The 14,195-nt window shown below is 41.2% G+C and overlaps 1 protein-coding gene across 1 annotated transcript; it reads left to right on the top strand.

Moving 5' to 3' along the window:
* Positions 1-4,009: 4,009 nt before the first annotated feature.
* On the top strand, positions 4,010-10,672 carry spef1 (sperm flagellar 1; the record flags this gene model as incomplete). Its single annotated transcript, XM_080016964.1, has 7 exons — positions 4,010-4,118; positions 4,251-4,362; positions 6,411-6,558; positions 6,832-6,877; positions 8,711-8,798; positions 8,876-8,981; positions 10,550-10,672. 7 exons carry the CDS (start codon positions 4,010-4,012, stop codon positions 10,670-10,672), a joined length of 732 nt encoding a protein of 243 aa, XP_079873090.1.
* Between the last annotated feature and the right edge of the window lie 3,523 nt (positions 10,673-14,195).

Genomic DNA, 14,195 nt, shown 5'->3' with positions numbered 1-14,195 from the left:
GCAAACAGATCTCATCACATAAAAAAATAATTTTCCATCTGTTTCACAGTTGTACAGTATTGTAGAATAATATGACATTGACCTCTTCCTTCTACTTCAAGTGGATTTGAAAAATTATTTCAAATGGCTGACCACATCAAATTTAAAATCTCCAGCCACCAAATAAGGTGCAGGTACCATTCATGAAAACATTACAGAAATGTTTAATATCCATATTCTCTTTCAGGTTGTAAGGCCGTCCCATGTGGTCCTGAACCACACAGCTGTTGCACAGGTGAATCCTTGAAATCCTCCTTAAAAGACTTGCACAATGTCGATATCACTTTTCTGTTTTTGTCCATAACATTGTTGAAGATTGCACCATTGTGTCCAAAAAATAATTTACAGTATTTTGCAGCATTGCAGGGGAAATATTTTCAGTTTTCCTCATAATTCATTGCTCCATCCATTTTATCCATGCACTTCTTTATCAGCCCATGCCACTCCCTCCATCCAGACCTCTACCACCCCTTCAAAGAAAAGGAGTAAGGGAACTTATCATGTCACACACACACAAACATAGAACTATTTGATTGAAACTAACGGCCATATATATTAGAGCTGAGCTATAAGAGCTGATTTTCTGTTTCTTTCAAGGTACCAAAGCCAAAGCCCCCGGTTCCTCCAGCCAAACCCTCCGGTGCACCCTCATGGAAACATAATCAATGGGTAGGTTTCAAGATTCAAGATTCAAGAGGTTTATTTTTCACATACATATACATACTTTCATACATATATGCAGTGAAATGTCTTTGCAATGCACCTGGAGATTATGCACAATAGTTACTAAACCGAACATAATAGTATGTATATTATATATAATAATATAATGTATATACAGATATGTGTAGTAAAGTACATGTGAATAAATTGAGTATTGAGATATACAGTACAGTATACAAAAATACGACACAGCAACACAGTAACACCGAACAGAACAGCAGTACAGCGCAGTATGCAGTAACCCAGAACAGTGATACAACCGGGCGGTAGTCATTTAAGCAGGTTGGAGCGGCGATTTTCAGGACAGGAATGACGGTGGACCTCTTGAAGCCGGACAGGACCACCGACTCGGCCAGGGAGGCTTTTGAATACCCTAGTGAACCCCAGGCCTAGCTGGTTAGCACAGTACTCGCCCAGATATGCCTGGGCCCGCAGCTTTCCTGGTGTTCACCTGCATCAGAGTCCTCCTGACGTCACGCTCAGACACTGAGAGTGCGCGCTCATCCCCAGCGGTGTAACTTCAATTAGCTGGGAAGCCAGCAGTGTTGTTGCCAAACCGCGCAAAAAATTAGTTCAGTTTGTTGGCTAGGGAGGTGTCCACACTCGTGGCTGGGGAGGAGCTGCTGTTGTTGTTCGTAATAGTCCACAGCCCCTGCCACAAGCGGCTGGTGTCTCATTGCTCCATCTGTCGCTTCACTCTGTCCCTATTTATCAGTTTAGTGTTAAGGTTTAACATTTAGTTCAGACTTATTCCAAGGTACAAAAGGAACACATTTCAGAAGTCAATCAGTTTAAAAAATTAACATTTTTAGTCAACATCAAGACTCACATTTGGAAAAAAATGAATATAAATGAGAGCAAAAGAGACAAATAAACAGCATCAGTGAATCTGGGGTGAATATATTCTATTTGGTACATTTAGTTCTTGATAATGGAGATGCAGAGTACACAGTGGGGTTTAAGCAACATTATTGCAGCATTATTTGGATAAAAGAAAAGCTTTTCTTTCTATATTTAGCAGCATAAAATAACAAGCAGCCTAAGGTAGTATAGAGTAGATGGCCATTGACCCATTCACTGCCGCCACGGAACAGTTTACGCACTATGATCATGCAGGATACCAGATAGAAAAAAGGCAGAACAATTGAGCTGGTAGCCATGTGCTAAAACACGCAAGGAGGATTGGCCTTGTGTTTTGTCTTTTTATTTGTCTGTTTGTTTTATAGCCTGTCATCAAAACTGTCCCGAAACCCCCCGTCAAGCCCACATGACTGAAGGAACAGCATGCTACGCGGGACGTTGCGATCTGCAACAGATGACATTGGAGCCTCGGACGTCATGGAGGCTCCAAAAACTGATGTACTCTGGATAGTTATGTATTTCTGTGAAGGCTGACTGGACATGTTAACGTTTGTTTTTTTGAATGACAACTGGCTCAGCTGCTGAATTGAATCAATGTGTTTTGTCTGTAAGGGTACAAGTCTGCCTTTTGTCCGTTTGGACAAGAAAACCTATCAAGCACTTGCACTGATTATGTTTACTGTGCTATGTGTGACTGTTTCACTAACTGATACAATTTCCTTTCTTTTTTTGGTACATATTTGGGTACTTATTTTCTAAGGGAATAGAGCCATTTAAAGAGTTAAAATAAAAACAAAAAAAAAAAACAAGACATGACATTAGCACTTTAAAATCAATCGTTTTGCTCAGATTATTTTATACTGCTTAGAATTTTATGTTTTTCTTGACTAGCCTGTATGTTATTATGTTACATTTAATGTTGATATATGTAAGAGTGGTTCTAAGTTCGGATTCATGGGATTTCTTTGTAATATCATTGTGTGATTTTACCATTTGAACAAGGACATAAACTAGCTATCAATATGAATTGAGTCTTCCGGATTTTCTGCCGTGGAAAGGTAATTACTAACTAGAACAATGCAAACAAATTGACCAAGTCTTGAATTGTCTTGAATTCAGTTTTGCAAATATTAGACCTGAAAAGCAATTATATAGTCTTCAATTAAATTTTACACTCACTGATTCAGAACGGATGCGAACCCATAAGCATGACACATAAACAATCAGGTACTGTAAGAAGTCAAAGTCTGCAAGGTTTATTCCAAATACCAGGCAGGGGTTGAAACCAGTAGATCAGTCCAGGGAAGCAGACAGAGAACCAGAGCCCAGGGAGTCAGGCAGAGAGTCATAGTCCAGGGAAACAGGCAGAGAATCAGAGTCCAGGGAATCAGGCAGAGAATCAAAGTTCACGGAATCAGGCAGAGAATCAAGGTCCAGGTAATCAGGCAGAGAATCAGAGTCTGGGGAATCAGGTGGTTTGGACAGTAGGTACAGGAAACAGGAAGTAGTGCTGGAAAGCTCAGCGTAATGCAAAAGTCAATCTGGCAGAGGGCAAAGGGAAGTGGATCAAGGAGGAAATGAGCTTCAGGTGGGGGGAAGCAGGTGAATTGAAGGGAGTGACAGCAAAACAAAAGTGAGTGGGCGGATCTGAAATAACATGAAGGTTAGTGACATGGCATAAGGAAATGACCGGAGGAAATAAAATATGAAAACAAATATAAATACTGAGAGATCATGGAGGATTCATGACAGAGGTCTTAATTTAAACATATAAACATGTTTGATTTTATTATTCCTAATCCATGTCCTTCTGCATCAGAGGCAACATTTATGATGTTAAAAAATAACGTGAACCTGATACTTACCGGTCGAGAAAAATCCAAGAAAATCCAAGAACTTAACCTGTATGAAGTTCTGTGTAAAAAAAATATTGTTCGATTTATTCCAGCTTCTCATCTCTTATCTTGATATATGACATAAATGACAGTAATAATAACAGTTTATAGAATCATCGAGTTTATAACCTGCCCCGTTTCTATATAATACTTAAATCTGCCCTATACAAAATAGATAGTATCTGTAATACTTAATGAATAAAAGAGGATTTGTCCAAAATTGTCCTAAAGTTCAATACAATGTATCTTTAAAAGTATGAAATAAAACTCTCTGATACATGCAGACTCTCTAATGAAGATCGTCATAACTGCTTAATATTTTTTTTTTTTAAGTAGTGCAAGTGGCAGGTGTGGGTTGTTTCCAGTGCAGCCGTGTTTCTAGAGGTTTGGTTTGGTTCCCTAGCAACGCATGAAAACAAACTGCAGCAGAGGGTTTGGCTGGAGCAAAGCTAACTCTATTTCCAAGTGTTACCAATGTGGCTTCTCCAGCCATGGACAGAGAGTTAAGTGAAGAGGCTCTGCAGGATCTCTACGCTTGGATAGATGACATTCCCCTGTCCAGGCCCAAAAAACACATCACCAGGGACTTCAGCGATGGAGGTAGCAGCCTGCAGTTGTCAGCAGTCAGTAGTCCTAGCGTAATCACCTGCTAAAACCACACTCTTGTGTTTCTATATGTGTCACTGTTTGTCATCTGTGCCTGATCTGACCACTTGTTTTCACTTTTTTTAGTGATGGCTGCCGAAGTTGTGAAGCATTTCTTCCCAAAGCTGGTGGAGCTGCACAATTACAGTCCTGCAAGCTCCACCAAACAGAAGCTTAGTAACTGGAGCATCCTGAACAGGCAAGACATATGTCAATACATGTACACACACACACACACACACACACACACACACACATATATATATATATGTATGTGTATATATATATATATATATATATATATATGTATATATATATATATACACACACACATATTGTATATATATATTGTATATATACTGCCACAGGTACAGTATATATATATATATATATATATATATATATATATATACTGTACATGTGGCAGTTCCGCCTGCCACAGGCCACCTGAGTGGTGTTTTTTATGGCCTTCTGACACAGAGACACAGCCGATGGGGTTAAAAGTACCAGTTTTATTGTAGAGAGTGGGCAATGAGGAGCAAGCCTGGAGCAGAGAGAAAACATGTCATGACAGAGGCTCCTCCTGTGTGTGTGGGGGGATGGAGGTTTTGCCTGTTGCTCGTAGACAGACTCCCCTCCTCCCAGCTGGAGCGTGGGGCCTCAGGCTGCTGTGCTGGCTGCTGGAGGTGTTGCTGGGCTGTTGTGGGGACTGCTTGGAGGCCTGGCTGCTGGGATGTTCCCGGCGGTGGCTGCTGGGGGGAGCAGGTAGCTGCAGGCCACCCATGGTGGTTGCTGCGGCTGCTCCTCCCCTGGTCCTCTGCTGGACATCCTGGGTGTGGCTGCTGCCAGTCGGGCAAGGGTTGGTTCTGTGGCCGCCCGTTGACCTGCTGGTAGCTCCAGTGCGTTTTTGGATGGCTCTTCTGTGTCCCTTCCCCGTGCAAGAGGGCCCCTGTCCTTAGTCCGGACTACAGATTGTAGTCCGTCTATAATATGCTCTTTAGGAGGACATCAATGTTCGCCATAACCATCATTGTGGGAGCCGTGTTTTTTGAGCGAGTATTCGACCAAGGGGGCGATGTATTTTTGAGCAGCTCAACCGGGGGAAACTCTGGAAAACACATCAAACTTAATAACGAGGATGGACCTTGTGGTACAGGGCCAAAACTGTACCACAAGGTTACCCTGACCTTAACCCTTACCCTAACACTTACCCTAACCCAAACCCATCCTGTGTTCACGTCTTCATAGAATGAGTTTCGTCTGCCACACACCACACAAGTGGTGTTTTCAGGGCCCTCCGACACAGGGGATAGGGTTGAATCACACCAGTTTATGAGAGAGAGTGGGCAAGGTGGAACAAGCCTGGAGCAGATGGAAAACATGTCATGACAGAGGCTCCTCCTGAGTGTGTGTGGGGATGGAGGTTTTGCCTGTTGCTCATTGATCTCTGTTTGATCTCCTAACAGGCCCACAGCCTGATCCCGGGACCTAGACCCAAGACAGGTGTGGCTGTAACTCTAAAATCAATATGATCGACTTGATATATTTTTCAAAGAATGATTGCATATCGATTTCAATTAATCTCATAAAGTAAACATTAAAATCTATTAAAATATTCATTTTTATTGACTTGAAACATTCTAGATCATTAAAAACATATACGTATATTCTTTATATAGGGGATGGAAAAAATAAATGGGGGAATATATTCATTTTGACAAATTATGTGAGAGTAAAAGACAAAGAAAATGAAAGAAAAATATGGAAATACAATATGAAAATCGACTGTACTTTTACTAGAAATGTGTGTCTTAGATGTGGTGTAGTATATGCAAGGTCATAATTTGGGATAAATAGAAAAAATTCCAACCCTGAATTCGAACCAATTTGGTAGAATCGTCCATATATACACATATACAGTAGGTATATACTGTATAGAAACATTGTGGGAAATAGTGAATGTGTGCTATATTAAATTCTACAGCGCTCTAAAAGCTATGAAGAGGCCTCTCCAGGGGTCTATGAGTTCCACTCCCACACTCCCACTCATCCTTTCCCTGACCACCAACTTTGAACACGGCCCGACAGATTTCACAGTTTGCCGCAGCTATAAACGCTGGCTCCTGCTGACCCCTGGCTTTAAACCCTTCTCACTTCTCCATCATCCGATCCTTTTGGGACTTTGGCATCTCTTTTGTAACATTTGTCATGCTTTCCATTTCAACTCTAGTATTCCACACTGTTTAGGAAGGTGTTTTCGAAGCTCAACTTTCATGTGAGTGAGGAGGCCGTGAAGAGGATTGTATTCAGTGTCCCAGGGGGTGTAGAGCCCGTTCTGTTCAGCCTCAGGGAGAAGATGGACTTGAAGCTGGATCAAAACGGGGAAAATATACTGGTATGTGTGTGTGTGTGTGTGTGTGTGTGTGTGTGTGTGTGTGTGTGTGTGTGTGTGTGTGTGTGTTTGACAGTATATTATTCATACAGTATATTTTTTGGACATAAAAGCGATTCTTGTTGTCAGTTTGTAAACTAACATGCAAGTTGCACAACATATTCCTAAATGTGTGATGATGGCTTATTTCTGCACCAAAGCTTAACCTGCATGTGAGACCGGTGTGTTTAAATGACGACAGGACACCTGCATTTTTAACCTGCCTTTTCTTATCAGGATTTTGGATACTACGACATCAAGAACAAAGAGAAACTTCCTCCAGGTAAAGCGAAGCAGAATTATTTTTTGTTACCATGGCATCATTCCAGCGTTCCATCACCGGTGTATTCTTTTTAGTGGTGGTGAGACACACCCTGGAAGTGTGATGCTGTGATGAAACTGGGGAAATCTGAGCGATTTTCCCAGAGTGGAGCCGTGGGTCCATAAATCTTTTAATCGGAAACTCAGATGGAAACGAATTGCACTGACCGACCCTAACTGACCCCTGGTGTAATCAGTATCGCTCAGTGCCTGGCGGGGTTAATACGGTGGAGCAGTGGGCGGTGCTGTCACCTCACAGCTCCACAGTCCCGTCTCGGATTCTGATTGCCTCGCGGTCCCAAGGGTGAAAAGATGGATGGCTGCTTGGATGGATATTTTGGGTGAGAGAAATTAACTGCTCTTGGGGTGTCTTGGAACTCAACCGGGAAGTGTGCATGCCATGCTTTGCAGCAACCCAGGTTGGAATCCATCCCCCCCCCCCCCCCCCCTTCACCAGTATTTACTGTCCCTCTCCACTGCACACAGTGTAACAAAGAGGAATAACAGCCCAGAAGTAAACAACAACAAAATTGCTCTTCTCCACACCTGAGAGGATGATTTCACTTTGCTGCCTTCAAAAAAAGGCCAGTTCAATGCTGTCTTCTTTGCCTGATCATCAGCTGTGGGTTGTGTCCAATGGCTTTCACATGTAAAAGATGGATTATGCTTCTCCGTCTGCATGTGAGATAGGTCTAATCAAACAGAGATCCGCTTTCGAACCTCTTCTGCAAGGTGCTCTTCTATCTGCTGCGTTTCCTTTTCCGCTTTGAATCCGCCTTCCGAAGTTCTCTGCGACCTATGCTTACCTGGAACCAAACCCCCCCCCCCCCCCCCACACACACACACACACACACACACACAAAGAAGGAAGGGAACCAGTGACCAGCCTCTGCTGTTTCCCACCCCTCATCAGCCCCTCCCTGTCCCCCATCAACCAGATGGTCCTTATCAGCGGCCTGAGCTCAGCAACACTAGACAGACTCACTTCTTTCTCCGTCTCCGACCTCACTTCTCTGCCCCCCCCCGCTGTGTCTGGTGGAGTTTTATCACCTATCACCACCGACCCCAGACACCCCCTGCTGTGTCTGGTGGAGACTTATCACCTATCACCCTTGACCTCCTCCACCTCCTTCTCATCCTTGTCCTCCAATTCCTCCCTTCACACACGGGTTGTTTTCATGAATCTTAATGTGGTGATCCTCTGCAGATCCCCAGTGCTGTGGGTGTTATATTTAATGTTCATCATGAAGTTTATTGTTCGTTACCAAATCTGTACTGTTCATTGTTTATCTTTAGGTTTCCTTTTTTCCTGGTTTCGTTGTTTGTTTCATTTTATTGTTAACTTCTTTTAGGTCTGTTGCACATGGCAAATGTATCCATCGTCTACTTCAGCCTTAAGGTGTATATACATTCAAAATTGTTCTCCTTTATAGATTTTTTTGGGTCATTTTTATTGATTTTTTGTATCTTTCTATTTATCTATTTATCTAAAATGCTCCATAACTCTGTCACTTCAACCTCTAGAAAATTTTGATGGTTTACATTTATTTTACAAGTGGTGAATTAAAAACTTGTGTATGGGCCAACGTGCTGTTCATCCATATCTTTAGCTCAGACTGCGTCAATAAGTGAAGTCAGCACATCTTAAGTAATTTGGCAGAGTAAGTAAAAAGAAAAAGCATCATGCCAGTAAAATTAGTCACATCAGAATAGCTGAATGTTTGAGGTTAGCAGCCTTGGATCCGGCTAAGACAGCGTTGACACACGACTCATGGAAATTCTCTTTTGTCTTCAGGAACGAGGCAGTTGGAGACTCGGGTTCAGGCTCAGCTCAAAGCAGTTGATGGGAGGAGAATACATGAGAAAATTCAAGCGAATAACAGGTATTTTATAATAAAATAATACAAATGAAAATCAAGGCATTTCTCTGTTGACGCTCCTCGTGGTTCTGACTTTTCAGCCACCCTCGGACCTTAGAGCAGTTCACCCCAGAGATTGAACCTGCAGTCCGCCTAGCCTTGCAGGAGAAGGAACAAGCCCTAATGGCATTAAAGGAAACTGTGGAGGTACACACACACACACACCCACACACGCACGCACGCACGCACGCACGCACGCACACACACACACACACACACACACACACACACACACACACACACACACGCACAAGCACACGCACACTCACACATGAGTGTTAAAATCTACTGCTGATGGGAAAAGATTCTGCTGACTCTCCATATCCGCAAATATATTCCTCTTCCTCTTTGACATCCTGTGGGTTTTGTGCCATGCAACCAAGGAAAGACACATCTGTGGTTGTGTGTGTGTGTGTGTGTGTGTGTGTGTATCTGTGTGTGTATGTGCATGTGTGTCCATATGTCTATGAGAGAGAAAGAGAAGAGCAAAAGTGTGTGTGTGCGTGCGTGTGTGTGTGTAACATGTGTCACGGAGGTGTCAGCGGTGGTCAGTGAGTCATGTGGACGTGACTCTTTCCTCTTGCCATGTCATGATACTTGTAACAAACTTCTATTCTATTCTTCTACATAATTGGTTTCAGCAACTCCGCTCTTAGCAATCATTATTTTCTTATTACTATTTTATTCATGACATTGTATTCAAATATGCGTGTGTGTATATTTGGCAATTTTTATTATACTTTATTTTATTTTATTTTGACTTTAGTTTATTTTCACTTTACCTTCATTCAATTTTATTTTATTTTATCAGACTGTTAAGGTTTTTTAAATGCTAATGGTTATGCACCAGTAACCACCACAAATCTCACAACATAGAGAACGCACACACACAGAAGTCAGTCATGGACTGTAGTGAACAGCAAGGTTTTTAATCTGTTTTTAAAAGCATTGAGTGTGGGGGCCTCTCTCAGGTCCTCGGCAGGGTGTTCCATTTACTTGGGGCATAGATACAGAAGGCAGCCTCCCATGCTTTAGAGTTGATACGAGGGATGGTTAAAACACCACTACCTGTGGACCTAAGAGTTCTAGCTGGTGCTCTGTATGCTGTCACACCTGTTTATTCTGCACTGACTGTTCTTATGATTGCACCGACATTTTATATTTAGACATTACATTTTCATTTTGTATTTTGTCCTGATACAACAGAGTTTAAAATAGTGTGAAAAATACTGTGACCTCTTTCTGCAGATGAGTGATGATGCAGATATTAAAAAAGCTATTAACCTGATGGATCACTGATGAGCAATCCTAACTCAGCAGTTTGATGGATTCAGTTCCGGCTTGAAAAAAGTATTTTCTTTACTCAAGTAAAGTGACCGTATCAGAAAAAAGAGAAATAGAGAAAAAAGTTTCCATATTTGATTTGAAATATAGTGGAGTAAAAGTCTCAAAATTCCCGAAACTGAATATACTTAGGTAAGTTCGGTATTTGAAAAGTACTTAAGTACAGTATTTCCGGCACTGGATGTTACTTTGTGTAAACTTAAACTTGAACTTTTTTTGTACTTATTTTACCACTTGCAGTGCTGTTCCAAATTCCTTATATGTGTAAGCGTCATGGCCATTAGGGTGTGTGTGTGTGTGTGTGTGTGTGTGTGTGTGTGTGTGTGTGTGTGTGTGTGTGTGTGTGCGTGCGTGTGTGTGGTGTGTTCTAGATCCTACAGATGAAGGTGACCAGGCTGGAACACCTGTTGCACCTAAAGGACATGCGCATCGAAGACCTGACTCGACACATGGAGATGTACAAGGGGAAAGCCAGAGCCAATAACACACAATAAACAATCATAACTTTAATCTGCGATTAACACAATGAACAAAACTCAACAATGTTCTCACAATGTTGCAATGAAATAAAAGAACAAAGATCTATTCATAACAAGGTGTAAAAGATGAAAAACACTGTGTATTCTGTCAAAAGTCTCTTTTTACCAGTCTTTTTTTCCTTTTATATAATTTCCATTATAATCTGAAGATAGATATTTAAATTGATTATATATCAAATGTAGGTATTTACGAGGGCAGTGCATCGATAGAATTATAGAATTTTAGAACATTATAATCCTCCCATCTATAGTCCTGTAATTACTGAAGAATTACATATTATTATTATGACGTCAGTCGTCTATGGATCTCATGGATCCGCTGCACTCACAGACAAGATGAATAAATTGTGTATCTGGGGCAGTCCCGACATGCCGTAATCCAAGTTTGATCCAGATCGTTCCATTTTTGTGGAATGATTTGGTAAAAAAAATGAAATTTTTATCATCACTTGTGTCATTGTCATATGCATGCGCAAATGACGGCCGACAAAGTTCACATGATAGCATTGCAGTCTAGTGATTGGTCAACAACCTGGTCCTCGCGGCAGGTGCAAGTGGGACTGACATCAGACTTTCATGGATGTTATAGATCTGACGAACCCAAAGACAATCTGAATAAGATTTGTATTCAGGGCAGTTCCAACATGGCGTCGGTAGAGTTTCATCCAGATTAAAGGTTCAGTATTTGTGGATGGAGTTTGTGATCAACATTGACTCCTGCACCAAGATGGCACCACGTATAGAGGTATGCTACAACGAAGAAATTTTTGCGTGAATGCACAAATTGACGGAGTACACAGATCACGTGTGAGTCAGTAACCCAAACCTTACCAAGATACTGTTGAATACAGATTTAATCATGATTGGACTTTAACTAAAAATACAGTCTCTTACCCATAGGAAGTTTCAAAGTGACAGGTATTATTTTACCTGAAGAGAATTGGATTAAACAGAGCGCAGCGTATTAAATATCATAAAAATATACACTTCTTAGGACAACTGACACGCACCAGAGTAAGTTATACAAAACAAAAACCCAATAACATCATTGCAGAATTTATAGACATTCCAGAGATATCAAGCAGGCATTTGCATCGAGGTGCGGGTTGTATACTCCACTGCTCTGTCATGGTTGCTTAGGGCAGTATCTGCACTGGGTTGAGATAACACGACACAACACCCATCTTTTGGTTTGAACGTACTCTGTTCGCATCTCTGGGTTAAATGCAAACAGAGTGAGTTTATATAAAAAAATATGTTGTATCCCTCCTTATTTTGCAGCAATCGAGCCAGTTGTAACTAGGGTTGGCTACCGATACCCCATGCCAATATGGCAAATATTGATATAAATGTTGACATTCCTCACTCTTCCCCAAGTCAATCAAAAACATTTTCTGTGTTTGTGTCCTTGCACATGGAGTTTGCTTGCAGCTCCAGAGCAGCAGGTCTGAATCGTTTCTGTGTTATTTTAGTCCCAAAAGTTGATAAAGTTGATGGATGGACGGACGGACAGACAGATCGACAGACAGATAGATAGTGGTGCATAATGGTGTGAATTAGATTCTTGCTCTTTCTCTCTTTGTGACGCCACAGTCCTTTTGTGAATTCTCTCCTTAGTTTTCAAGAGTTTTGACATAATTTGTTAATTTGTGAAAAATGTCAGTGGTACAACCTTTTCACCATCTACAACACGGTGGCCTGACACAAGATTTGACCTCACGCCGGACTCAAATCTTCTTTCTGTAGAATTCAGTGACGTTGTATTGTTTATTACCTTGTGTGCCTGCGATTGTTCTTCAAATACTGTGCCTCAGAAAACAACATTTAATAAGTATATGGTACACACAGTTGTGCTGAATAAAGGGAGTAATACCTTGTGTTCAGGTCTCAGCTTTAGAAACCAGAGACTTTCCATTCTCTTCTAATTTAAAACTAAACTTATTCTCTTGAATCTCGGTTCCCATTCGCTAAACTGAGTTTGTGCCTCATTTCTGATGATAAATGGACAATACGTTTCAAATTTTTTATGTATTTTATCATGACATCCTGAGCAATTTTCTGAGCTCCAGTATCTGGGCAGTTTAACTGACCATCCAGGACACACAATAGACACATGGAAAGACATTTTTTTTAATAGTTTTTTTTATTATCACCCTGTCGGCTGCACTGGGAACAATATATTTTCTCAGCACTGAAATTTTGTCAATGGATAACGTTTGTCAATTTTGTAGTTTTTTTTAATGAACTGTGACACGACACAAGGAATAGCAACTTGTTGATAAATGCTTGTTTGTAAGAGGGAGACCTGCAAAACAACTACACTACAACTTACATGCTGAGTGACATGGAATGATAAGCCAGAAGTCAGAGAAGTGCACAGAACAGCTGATATCCATACCATCAGCTATAGATACACACACTGTGATATGGGGAATGAATCCTAAATGTATCCTGAAGTCACTTTGAGAGAAGGAGATGTGTTGAGTAAGTGTGTGTTGGAGGTCGACAGGAAGAAGGTTCCGATCAGGACCAAAGGAGGTGTGGTCTTTCTCAGATTGGAGAATGGTTACCGGTGTGATAAGTAATTTGGACCGCACATAACCACACACACACACAAACACACACAGGGTTGGAATGTTGTAATAAACTGAACCGAGTGTTGATGAGTCAGACACCATCATGCCCTCGCTCCCCTCATTTCCCACCGAGAGGCGTGAAACACATTGACAAGTTTAGAGCTGTTCAGGGTTTTCCATTAAAACGGGAACACAGAGTGTAACGAGGTAAAAAAATAATAATAATGTCTGTATTTAATTAACAAATCCATGAAAAATCTGTACTTGAAGTGGAAAGAAATAAGTGCCGATACTCGCCTTAGTGGGGGGATTTAAATATACAAAAGTAATGGTCCTTTCGCATGTGGAACATGTGAAAGGCTGCATTCCATTGAAGGCGGATTAAAGAAAAAGGGGGGAGGGGGAGTCAATCAAACAAAAAATAAAGTAGGCCTTTAATTTATATTTCAAGCACATATCTTTTGATTTGACGTGACAAATTACATTTCCGGACAGGGGATAGAAAGGGGGTTGTTCTTTTCATTAGTTAATTGAAAATAATATGATTTGTTCATGTTATTTATGTTCATTATTTATTTTCATTAGTTGTGCACTTTTCTGCCTGTTCTGTAGCCTGTGTGAATAGGAAATAAAAACCACAGATAAACGTGACCGCTCGACCTGGTTAACTATAAACTACGTTAGTTTGCATGACATGTTTTATTCTTACTTTTTGGGAGGGTGGGGTGGGGCCTCAAGTCCTTTATACGGCAATTAATTTTGCCGTTGTCAAAGCTAATTATCTCACAGGGCTGGAGTGATGGTTTGGATGTGGAATGAGGCCAGAGGAGCTCTTTATTTATAAGGCCGGGAGATGATCACTCATCTACTCACTCAAGCAACATTCACACACACCCCCTTCT

Source organism: Zeus faber (genome assembly GCF_960531495.2).
Source record: "Zeus faber genome assembly, chromosome: 16".
Classification (NCBI taxonomy): domain Eukaryota; kingdom Metazoa; phylum Chordata; class Actinopteri; order Zeiformes; family Zeidae; genus Zeus; species Zeus faber.
Note: the sequence above shows the minus strand (reverse complement) of the source record. Positions and strands in the feature narration are given on the sequence as shown.